The sequence below is a fragment of the Monomorium pharaonis genome, chromosome 1, assembly GCF_013373865.1.
Source record: "Monomorium pharaonis isolate MP-MQ-018 chromosome 1, ASM1337386v2, whole genome shotgun sequence".
In the NCBI taxonomy this organism is placed as follows: Eukaryota; Metazoa; Arthropoda; class Insecta; order Hymenoptera; family Formicidae; genus Monomorium; species Monomorium pharaonis.
Window position 1 is genome coordinate 23792482 of NC_050467.1, and position 12059 is coordinate 23804540.

Here is a 12059-nt window from a genome sequence, read left to right on the forward strand (position 1 = left end):
ATGAATGATTCTCAAAAGGAGCATATGTATGTGAATATATTTACGCTACACAATTTTTGTTTAAAAAATACTGTTTATTGCAAAACAAGTTGCATATCTCTCTTTTAACGGGACATAATGTAAAATAAATATCATACATACAAATGTACAGGTGTGACGTAACGCGCCAGCGCACCAGTGATTGTACATCGATTTTTCTTACAGTCTGAGTTTAATATTCTGTAAGATCTTTCTCTTTCTCCTCACTATGGTCAACGTCTATCTAAAAGGAGGCTAAAATATCACTAAATGGAGTTCCAGGTTCCTTCGCGGCAGCTTCGAAAGTCTCGACGAATGCCTTCTTTTGAGATTCTTTGGATAGCTGAAATTGATAAATCAGTAAATAAACTGAATGTTAAAAGTTGTTAAGAATTAAGTAACGTTGATTTACTTTGTGGTAGAAATCCGAAGCCGCTATACATAATATTTTCTTATCTTCATATTCGTACTTTCCTATCCTCGATTGAACATACGGAAATCTACCATGGTATAGCTAAGGAATTGTGTGTTATTTATCTAAATAAAATTACAAAGTTATGTCGGCGAGAAAAGGATACAAAGCTCTCAACCAATGATTTGTCGATGCGCTTATGAAGAAACAGGACAAGCACCAAGTCGAAATCGCCATCGGCAAGCTCTGAATGAAATTCGGTAAACTGAAGACCACCCAGTCTTGAAGGAGTTCCATTTCCGTGCAGGTACATGCTTTTTCACAGACCTGGCGCAAAATTGAATCATACATTCGCATTCCCTTTGTCTCAATTTGAGTTCGATTACATCACAATTTAAAATCTTCAAGCATTTTACGAACTTTAAAGACAACAGCGGAGAGTAATCTCGGATGTGGTTGCTGCGGGGACAGAAATTCTCCTATGACTTTAGTAAGAATCTCCGACGGCGGGAAAAAATCTCCGAGGAGGCACGACAGAACCGTGCACAGCACTTCTACTTCCATGGAATGTCCTTTGCGAATTTTGTCGAATATTGCGGAGGTGCGTTCGATGGATCGGACTAACGTCTCCGGCTCCACATCCGGCAATGGTTTCTCGACACCAGGCTGATTCAGCCGATCAGCCGCCTCTGTGTACATGCACGTCAGCAAAAGTTGCAGTGCCGGTAACGCGAACAAGGGACTAGGTTGTTTCAATCGATCTATTGCGACTTTAACGATCTGCTCGGCGACCTTACCGACGACGCTCTTTGTCGCCACGAGCCTCTCAAGACCCTATTAAGACATTATAAATTGACAATCCTCATGTAAATTTAAGACAAAAGATGTTGTGACATACCTGCAATAATGTTTGATGTAAACCGTATGAGATATTCTGAGATGTGACTAGAGAAAGGACTAATTCCAACACAGCCGGCGCTTCTGTGTCCGGCGGAGTGTCCTCCGCGTGCTCCAACAAGAAAAACACCAGAGCCCACATTATTCCCTGATGCTCTTCACTCTGACTTAGAACGCTATATCGAACGCAACAACAAATTAGTATCGAAATTAATTAATGTTTTCAATGCTTTATTAATAAAATTAAAGGACTTATTTAGAATTACCTATTTGAATCCTGCGAGTCAATGTGTTTCTGTATATACTCAATAGCCAGGGGATGTATAATATTCATTGTCTCTTCGCATTTGGCCAGTACCGCGCTCTGTAGCAAGTACAGAACGCCGTGAAGCGCGGATACTCTGGAAGCCAGGAATACCGACTTTAAATTAACATCTACTATGCGCTTCACCTTATCCAATGTGTCCAAATCCTACAAAGTGATGTTGATTAAAAATAAGAAAAATCTTTCTAATTTTTTTGTCATATAAAATTCTTAGCATATACCAAAGGCGTTAGAACGGCGGCGGCTTTACACACAGAGACAGTCAGGTACTGATGCAAGATCGCATTTTCCGTCGGATGAATTCTCGAGACTTCCAGGCATACGTCCAACATCCACTGGTACTGCGATCTCTCGAGGAAGAGTTCCGAAATCGCCAAGATTGACTTCACGATTTCTGTTAACAGTTGTACAGGCGTATTAGCCTGCGGTATCGTCCAGATAGTGTAATGCTCGATCAGAAAGCGCAAGCAGGAGTCTAGATCGAGGGAGGCGGACATCAGGGCGTCGTTCCGCCTATTCTTCAAATCGAGAACGGAAGCGTTTAGCTTGTCCTCATACAAATTGCACAACGACCATAAGTAAGAGACCGACAATTGGCTGTATGTATATTTGTCGGATATCGCGGTTCGCTCTACGTTGCCTCGTTGGAATATGTGATCCAATTTCAAACCGTTTTTACTTTCCGCGTCATTCATGTACTCGTACTTCCACAGAAGCAGCTCCTGTATTGCAAATAGCTTCTGGGAGCTGGTCTTGTACACGGAAAGCTGGGGATCTCTTGGATGGTGAATCAAAGTGCTGGCACCAGGATTCCCGGGACACGGTAGCAATAGAGTTTGCAGTAGTAATCTCGTTATCGCCTGGATCGCCAGACTGCTTGCTTGAATCAAAGTCGTAATCTCGTCCGCAGGCGTGTTTTCGTTCTGCAGGAAATTGAGAACGCTCAGGAACGCCATCCAGATCTCCTCAAACTGAGACCTAGACGTCCAACCCAATAAGTTTACCCGATAGATAAACTGCTCCAGGATGTCTATCTCCTGCAGAAGATTGGATTCGGACGACATCAACGGAAAGTAACACTTGGTAGGACTCGAGCCAATGATGTGACAGCCGCGTTTCCATACTAACGGAGGTGTTAAGACGTAAGAATTCACCAATGGCTGACGACTTACGCTGATGACCAGTGATTTTATCGTATTGAATAGGTATGGTGGAATATTCCTCGTACTATCGTCCGCCTGACACTTCTCGAGCCAAGCGACTATCGATGCCATTTGAATGCATGCCCGCGCATAGTCTTTCGTGTCCTCGTCCTGGAGAGCTGGCTCCAACGCTTGGTAGCTCACAGTCGGTAGAAGATCCACCGTCGTCAGAACACTCTCCATGACTTTCGTCAGAGCGATCGCTGCGGAACAAACCCAAGTGTGACGCACGTTATCACCGAAAATTTTATTCGGAGCAGCGTGTCGTAGGATTTCGGCCGCGCAACTCAACGCGAGATCCATGTCGTGCGGCCTTAGCTTACGGACACCCTTCCTATCCGAATAGATCATCCAATGCGCCAACTCGAGACATAGCATAGAGAACTTGGCGATGTCCTCCTCGAATTTTATGTCGATCTTCGCCACATTGTACTTGGCTAATTTCGGTAACGTTTTCATGTAAATTTTGACAGTTGGGATTATCGTGAAGAGGATCTCCCAATACAGAGCGTCACTCAGCAACTCGGAGAATCTAGTGGCGTACTTGAGTTCTTTTCCGCTGCTATTATCCGCCTCCGGATTGTAGATCTGATGCGGTTTCGGTACGAGCTCGCAGATATAATGAATATGTTCTAACAAACACTGCTTGGCAGCGACGTATAAGGGACTAGCGTTAAAATCAAAATCTTTCTCGCTCTGCGCTTTTCCGAATTCCAATTTTTGGCACTTCTCGATAGTAAGTCGGGCTCCTAATATCACACAGTGTTTCAGAATCTTTAGATTGAACTCTTTACAAGACAGAATACTTAGGCAATCGTCGAAGTCCAAGTCCTTTAATAACTGCGCCAATTCCATGGGATTGTTGCCGGCACTCGAGTGGCAGCAACGCACTCTCACCTGAGAGAGGAACCAGTTCCGGTCCAACTGAACGCTCTTCACGGTGGACGGATTAAATGGTCTGCACTGGTCAAGTTCTAGTGGTGACAGATCGTAATATTGCACAGCCAACTTGTTCAGCAAGCTGACTAAGCCGCCGTGTTTTCTCGCTAGCTTAGTGATTTGCAGGACATCCATAATCTTCATGACATCGTCCTTCGACACTTGATCCTTCACATCTTCCGCGCTGGTGGTCAACAGTATCTCTACCCGACGGCTGGCGATCTTCGCTGCCATTCTTGACAAAGCGAGATATTTGGTGGACAACAGCCTTGGAATCAGGGTCATTATAACCGCGCCACTCTGCGAGTGATGCGCGCCCTCGATGCACTGCAGCAGACGCTTTATGAAACTCGGCTGTGTTAAATCCGTGCACTTAGTTGCCACGGCCTGCACCAATAGCCCGCTGGCCGCCGGATTCCTGTGTATCGCCGTTGTCAAAAGATCTCTCACTGGTGATTCGGTAGCGACGTTTACTGCCTCTTCTATATGATTCACCAAGAGCCATGTTAGCGGTTCCACGTCGTTGAGATTCTCGCATATGTAGTCGCAGAATAATATGATACCGCCTCTCCTAATAATCTGGATGTTTGTACTGCTGTTAACACAATCGCGTGTTCTCCCTTCGCTCGATTGAATGTGATCAGATTTGCCAGTGCCCAACACTCTTGACCAGAAAGACATCTCGTTATATCCCAAGAGGATCATCAGATACGCCCATTGGCACGTCACCGTCGGGCATACGTTCCCGATACTGAGCATAAAATAATTCAAATCGTCGATGAGCAACTTCTCCTCGTCGGACACGTTGCGTCCTTGAATCATCTGCATCGTCGCATTCGCTACCTTGCAATGACTGCCGGACTCAAACATGTGTATACATAGTTGCAGGAAGAACGCGAACTGATGAATGAGGTAGTTATCGTCCGCTGTGTAATCAGCGAAATCGACAAAGGGATCTGCGGATTTGTGATTTATCAAGCCAAGCAGACTGAACACCTTTGTGCTCACTAGATTAATCACCTTGAATATAAATCTGGCTAATACTTGCTCGGGCGACATTTGACGCGACTGAATGCTTGAGGCGTTCAATGGATCATCCGCATATTCGCGGGAGGAGGAACTCCGAAGTGGCGAGCACAGATGCGACACGTCTGATATGCACGCGTTGAGATCCGAGAGACGTGCCAGCATCGCCTCTTCCTTCGCGCAGGAAATCAACGAGAGCAGTACAACATTAATCATGCCTAACCAGCGCTTCAGTTTGAGAATCGGAGCAGTCGCAGATATCGACGCAGTGAACAGAATCTTTAAGAGCGGATCCACCGGCCGGAAGACCGTGGGCGAGATCGCCGCGAACAATTTCACCAACGCGACGTGGGCTCTCTCAGATTCTATTCGGAGCTTCCCAGCGGCTAAGATTGGTAACACAGTGTCCATCGTCAATCTGGACCACCTTCGCCATTTTTCCTCACCATTGCCATCCCCGCTGAATCTAGACTCGGCCAGACATAGCGCCAAAAGCTCGACCACCTCGTAGTATTCCACCAGACGCAATAACATGGCTATCAGCACATCCCTCGTTGTTTCCAGCTCCCGCTGCTCGACCACACTCGAACTTCCATTACGAATAAGAAATATATCCTCGATGACAGGCGCGAGCGCGGGTATACAATGTGAGATCGCCGGCTGTCCGCTCGCCATCAGACCGTCGCATAATTGAATTATTTTCGGTATGCCTATTATTGTCTTGGAGTGATTCTTCTCGTACGATAGGTGCACCAAGAAATTGAACATTTTTGGCAATAGATCTTCGGTTTGTTGTACATGGCCTTCCTCGATGAATTCGAACTGTTTCAACACGAATCCGATGAATATTTTGTCCGAATCCAGCAAACAATAGTTGACCTTCAATTGAACCAGTTGGCTTAGTAGCATTAGAACTTGGCATTGCAACGCGATATTACTTGTGACAGTGTACTGCTTCAAAGATTTTATGACCATCGGTTCGAAGAGTCGAATGAAGGATGCGACAGATGTTTTCTGGTCTGACGATCGCGCTAAAGTCTTAAATACCGATGAAAATTTACGATCGCTTTTTCTGCGCAACAATCCTATCCATCTAGAAGTGAAAGAGAAGACATAATTATGTCAATCTGAATATAACACAACATATCAAGATATCGAAAAAATATTTACCCGTTATCCGGCTCATTTTCGCCCCTGCAATTATTCCCAATGCACTTGATCGTGTTCGCCATTTGTCTGGCGGGTTGTTGAAAGCACTGGTTGTAAAAACCCTTGATCTCATCTTGCAGCATCGTGCCGCATCGATCCACATTCTTCTGCACGTCTAGCTCGCTCCACTGCGCGCAGACGTTCGTACCGAACAAGCACTTGAGCAGTTGCTGCACACATTGAACCGTTGCCGTTGGTGACAGTACGACGGTAGTTTTTAGGTAACATAACACTTCTTCCGCTATTCTACCTGCTTCATTGATAGACGCGATTTCAAGAATCTGCGAGAGAACGTCCAGGGTCGCGTTCAGCAAAGAAACATACATCTCGCTGGCTTCGTGCTGCAGGGTAACCGAATAATTGGAATGCGCCGCCTTCAGAATGTCGTATATCTTCATGTAGTGCGGCTTGCCGATAAACGTTCCCGTTTGTTCCTTTCCGCCAACCTTCAAGCCACTGATCTTTTCTACCTTTTCCTTCGACTTTTGCTCCATGATTTTTTTCCTGGGTGATAATGTTTGCGTGGATAAAGACGGTAATACAGGCTTGGAACTCGCCTGCACTAATTGCACCTCGTCGATTACGTGGACGAAGATATTGAGAATTCGCATGATGTGTGTCAACAGTGATTCCATATATTTGTCCTTACACGTACTCCAAAGCTTCATCGGGTCACCGCCACTTCTGAAATTGCAGACGGCTAATCCGGAAGCCAGATTACCGGCAAGGAGAATCAAGTGTCGATGTGTAGATAAGTCAAAGCTAATAGTCGACGTCGTTAACAGCGGTAACGCCAATGACAAAAGACTGCTGCATACGGGAGAGGAAATCATCTCGTTCACGAAACTGATGTCATTGATATCCAATCGATCACTGTTCTTTTTGGATTTCTTCAGCAACGTTTTTGGTAGAATGCAATCCCATCCTCTGACGTAAATCGTAGTAGGATAAGCCTCGCTCAAATAGAAGAGAGTCTCGCAACATCCGTATATTAAATACTTTGAAGAATGCACCGTCAGTATCTCTGTTAGAATGTTAACTATACGAGACAAAGAGTATTCCAGACTAGAATCATAATTCGTTCCGTTGTAATGGTTCAGAAATACAAAGGGCTTGATGGACGTGTTTACGAACGGCTTATGCTTATCTTGGTACGACGACAGTTCCGAGACACACGATGTTACCGCGCTTAAAAATTGTCGAGTATATTGGGTGGCTTTCCTTGTAACGGTATCCTCTTGAGGATGTCGAAAATATAAATAAGGAATACTCCTGAAATAATAAAAAAACGTAAAATGATATTCGAATAAATATAACTAAGTGTGCAACTATAAATGTCTTACTTAACAATCGCATCCGACGCGGCATGTCTCACCCTTTGGTCTTGATCGCCTAACAATGCTATTATAACATCGATAAAGTGTTCTTGGAATAATGATTGTCCCGTTATATGTTCTATTGTAATGTACGACAATCTGCTTAGTAAGTCGGCTAATTTTACTTTCACGAGAAAATATGGATTTTTCATAAGTTTTGGCAACGCAGTTAAGATGGTAAGACCATGTTCGTTATCGATGGAATCCAATAAATCTGACAAACAGAGATTCAACGCAGCTAATGTTTGGCGGCAAGTCGTCGCGGAATCATCGTTCAAGCCCTGTACATACAATAGAAGCAGACGTAAGTAAAAAACTTGAAAGAGATTGTCCTTTAAAACATATAAACTCACTTGTAAAAGTAATTTTATCATGTTCTCCAATGATACATTTCCATGCCCGTGCCGAGCTAGACACTCCATTTTGAAGTTGCGAAAAGAACCGCCGTACTGAACAAATATAGATTTTAAAAAGATTCCAATCACCATCGCAATATTACCCCTGATCTGAGGATCTGGGTGATTGGCAAATAGCAAAATGTCTGCAATCAATTGATCCGTCTCATTGCAGCTTGGCTCTTTGACCACGGTCATTGTAAACAAGTGCGGATAAAGTTTGAGAATGTAACCCACGCATGTCAGGGCGAGAGACTTTACGCTAACGCGAAACAACTTGTCCGATATCAATTGCCCAGGCTTGCCCATCAACAGAAAGGATGACACCAGGTAACGACAGCAAAACTTGACGGGCATATCCGCGTCCGTGTAATTTCCAACATCAGATTCGTACAACGCAAACTCCAGGGAGGATTTCTTAGGAGAAGCGCATGAGAAAGTAATCTCCTCGGAGTAATCCTCTTCTCTCGAGTGTTCACTCTGCAGACTTGGATATGGCGCTCTCTCAGATTTTTCCATCTCACTTCCGACATCACTGCCTTCTTCCGCAATCTCGTCTAAAAAAAACATCGAATGCTAGTAAAGTGTAAAATAGTTACGCAAGTCGTAAGTTCACGTGCTTGTTCTTACTGTCAGTGGTTTCAATTTTTAAGTGACAATAATTCTCTAGTGTCTCCTCTTTCGTCTGAGTCACCTCGCTCGTACATTCGTTCTGTGTTTGTTGTGGATTACATGCGACTGTCACTGTCATCTCCTGCGTATCTGCAATCCATTCTGCGTTCGGAGTAATCTCCGGAATGTCAGGCTCGTGCAAGTTCAAAATGGAATCCGAATTTACACCGTGAACGGTACTCGCGCTGGAAATGCTCAAGTGACCCAGCGAGGGAGCGCATGTATTTTGGTTTGATATTATCCTACTTTGTGTTATGCCCTCTAATGACAGTAAAACAGACACGAGAGGCTTTGGAGGCATCTTTAGAAGTTGCGCCAAGGTCTCTAGAGCTGCGTTTATAACATTATGATCGGAATGCCATTTTGAATAGTGCAAACATAATTCGTAAATGTGTAATAGACTATCTATCTGTTGTGTCTCGACATCTTGGATCTCCGAGGGTTTACATATGTAAGGTAAAATCATTCTCAAACATCCAAAGACGCCTATAACAGTAGCGGAATGATCCTCGGCGTTTCTTCCCAATGTTATTAGATCTAACAAAATAAATGCCATTAATATATAAATAGTTTTTTGTACCATGCAGCATGTTACAATTATTTAATTACGCGCGTACCTAACATATAATCCAACACATAATTTAAAAAGAACTGTGGCTTTCTGCAATTTATGCATGTTGTTAGAATCATGTTGGCTGCTGCCCTACGAAAAACTGCTTGAGGAGAGGAGATATTTTCAAAGAATGCCTTCAACAAATTCTGAAATAAGATTTATAATTTTTCCCAATCTCATGAAAATACTTGTAGCTGTTGACAATGTTTAATTGATAATGTCGAGTTGATAATGACTTACCTTCACGTCCTTGTCTGTCATAAACGGTCCCAATACTTTACAAATTAACGGTAATGACTGTGATAACGTTTCAATTACAGTGTCCTCCGAACGATGTGCGATGATCACTATACATGGGATCAGATTTGACACGTAAGCTTTACCCCTCGAAGGACGTATCATGTGACTCAGCAGGCCAAATCTCCAGAGTGCGGCCCTAAGGATGCGCGCGGGTCCGTTTCTTTTTATCTCATTGTACAATTCTATTTGAATCTTAACAATGTTACTGTCAACCATCGCCTGGTAAAGACATCAATAATAACATTACTTGTCCAATTTTAAAGATTTTAAGGATGTTTTGACTAAATGCCTACAACGTTCTGGCTGAACAATAAATATGAGACAGGAAAATGTGATTCTACCCTTATAATTTTGTTGAGAGACTCATCCGCGACCATTCTGACGTCGGACTCCTCATCGTTACAAAGTGCCAGCAGCGTCTCGATGGTGGCACTGAGAATCTGCGGGAACTTGGTGTTCTGCCTGACGGTCGGCGAGCATATCCCTTCGACAATGATCGCGCAGCACGATACTTTCTCCTTCCTGTCGTTCAAGCGTGAAAGATCGCGTTATTAGGGAAACAAATACTCTTTCGCTGCTGGAACAGGTGTTTACTGCTCATACCTCGCCCCGGGATCCAATGGGGAGTCCGACTCCCGTAGCGCGTTCAGCGTCTCCACGGCCTTCAGCACGCCGTTCAGATGAGCCATGCTGGAGCCTGGAAATGGAAACCTTCACCGGCTTCTTCGGGGAAGCCGCCTGCTCAAATGACGACCGTGTGGCTGGCGAACGACATCCTGCCGTCTCTTGCGGTCGCGAGTCTATGACAGATCGTGACAGACACGCGTCACAAACTACATCGCTACATGCTTGCAGCTCGTCATCGCGAACCATGAATCAAGGACGTAGTGGAACGTAGGAAGTAATGAGCGGACGGAGCGAGTTGCGCGCTCCGATCGTGCACTATGGAGAGAGAGAGAGGAGGAAGCTCCGACGGGGGTCTGCCTCTCTTTTCACCATTATCTTAAAGAGACGGAGGGGAGAAAGAGAGGCGATTATATATTTATATATAATTCATATATATATGTATATATATTAAACATCTATATATGTCAAAGCAGACACATATATAAGTTACAAATAGAGTTCTAAAATTCTCATCGATGTTAAATTATAAATCGTCTGTGATCTGCTCGTGTCGACTTGTACGCATGTGCAAGATTTCCTTCAAATGCTGCACGTGTTTGGAAAAATGAGTCAGATCAGGTGCCGCGCGATCAGCTGCGATTTCGCTATTCGGATGTTCTTTCTTACTTTTAAATAAGAATCGTTCACTAGAGTCATCCTGTAAAAAGATTTCGATCGCGATGGTGCGAAAGCTAAAGTATCACGAGCAGAAGTTGCTGAAGAAGGTGGACTTCTTGTCATGGCAGGTCGATAACAATCTCCACGAGGTTAAGATCTTAAAACGTTACTGCATTCAAAGAAGATCAGACTACACGGTGTAAGTGGGATTATTAAATTAATCTGAGAATAGTGTCTAATTTTTTCACGTAAACGATTACTTGTTCTATTAATTTATGTAAATTTACATTCAATATTTAAAAAAGAAAAAATAAAAACAAATTTTTGATTGGTAACGAAAAGTATTGTAAGTGCTGAGCCTCATTTCCTTTCTACTGGGATTTCAAAACATTCCAGATGATTTTCAGTAACTTTTAGATCAATGTGTTATGATAAAGATTATTAATGTATCATTTCATTACTAAATTCAAAATTCTAAAAAATTTAATAAAGAATAATACACTTTAGCCCAATAAAATAGTAGATAATAGGAAGTAACTATATGTAATTATATATTAATATTTTCCAACACGATTGTAGATACAACAAACTATCACGTGAAATACGGGAGTTGGGTAAGAAGATCAAAGAAATCGAGCCTGAACATCCCTTCCGCATTGAGCAAAGTGCTTTACTGCTGGAAAAGTTGTACATGATGGGCCTAATCTCCACAAAGTGGGACTTGTCGCAGACTCAGAAGGTAACTGCCAGTTGCTTCTGTAGACGGAGACTGCCGGTTGTTATGGTGCGTAACAAGATGAGCCAGACGATATCAATGGCAACAAAATTGATAGAGCAGGGCCACGTACGAGTCGGAGTAGAAGTTGTAAAAGACCCCGCATTTCTGGTAACGAGGTAATATATTTTTTGTCCCATTCATATCGCAAATATTGAAGAAACAAATAAAATAACTGAGGATTGTGTTTTATAGAAATTTAGAGGATTTTGTAACATGGGTAGACACATCTGCTATCAAGAAACACGTACTGGAATATAACAATGAGGTGAGAATTCCTTTAGCTTCTCTTTTTATACATTATTGCAATTTATTAAATTGAATTGAATTGAATTTTTGTAATTGTACGTATAATGATACATATGTATTTTCATCTTGCAGAGGGATGATTTTGATATAGTGTAATATAGTCCACGCGTCAACTTTTACTTGTAAAACTGTATGTTTTTTATATAAAAAAGAAATATTTTTATAATGTATATATAAAACTCTATTAATGAAAGTACTAATTATTCTACATATTTACTCTTCACATGTTTTGGTAAACATATTAATTGTATATAGATATAGACATACAAGTCTTGAGGAATATTGCTTTTAATATAAACTTCAAAGA

At 42.7% G+C, this 12059-nt stretch overlaps 2 protein-coding genes across 2 annotated transcripts; one reads left to right on the forward strand and one right to left on the reverse strand.

Annotated features, from left to right (window-relative positions):
- Positions 1-53: 53 nt before the first annotated feature.
- On the reverse strand, positions 54-10311 carry LOC105836611 (huntingtin). The gene is made up of 15 exons (XM_012680774.3): positions 9988-10311; positions 9726-9906; positions 9325-9603; positions 9089-9230; positions 8430-9008; positions 7758-8356; positions 7372-7685; positions 5990-7300; positions 1874-5912; positions 1594-1799; positions 1329-1503; positions 851-1264; positions 597-757; positions 431-518; positions 54-361 (listed from the first exon to the last, which is right to left on the reverse strand). The coding sequence occupies exons 1-15, from the start codon at positions 10071-10073 to the stop codon at positions 263-265; spliced, it is 8673 nt and encodes a 2890-aa protein (XP_012536228.1). The 5' UTR covers positions 10074-10311; the 3' UTR covers positions 54-262.
- A 154-nt stretch (positions 10312-10465) lies between these two features.
- On the forward strand, positions 10466-11962 carry LOC105836610 (U3 small nucleolar ribonucleoprotein protein IMP3). Its single transcript, XM_012680773.3, has 4 exons — positions 10466-10867; positions 11248-11562; positions 11639-11711; positions 11825-11962. Exons 1-4 carry the CDS (start codon positions 10731-10733, stop codon positions 11846-11848), a joined length of 549 nt encoding a protein of 182 aa, XP_012536227.1. The 5' UTR covers positions 10466-10730; the 3' UTR covers positions 11849-11962.
- Positions 11963-12059: the final 97 nt, after the last annotated feature.

Bases quoted from the DNA above. Each gene is read 5' to 3' on its own strand.
- LOC105836611 (XM_012680774.3), bottom strand. From the start codon at position 10,073: ATGGCTCATCTGAACGGCGTGCTGAAGGCCGTGGAGACGCTGAACGCG. The intron at 5,913-5,989 runs GTAAATATTTTT...TTTCACTTCTAG, and splicing joins GAAAATGAGCCGGATAACGG to ATGGATAGGATTGTTGCGCA. The intron at 519-596 runs GTATCCTTTTCT...ATACCATGGTAG, and splicing joins AATCATTGGTTGAGAGCTTT to ATTTCCGTATGTTCAATCGA.
- LOC105836610 (XM_012680773.3), top strand. From the start codon at position 10,731: ATGGTGCGAAAGCTAAAGTATCACGAGCAGAAGTTGCTGAAGAAGGTG. The intron at 10,868-11,247 runs GTAAGTGGGATT...ACACGATTGTAG, and splicing joins AGAAGATCAGACTACACGGT to ATACAACAAACTATCACGTG. The intron at 11,563-11,638 runs GTAATATATTTT...TGTGTTTTATAG, and splicing joins CCCGCATTTCTGGTAACGAG to AAATTTAGAGGATTTTGTAA.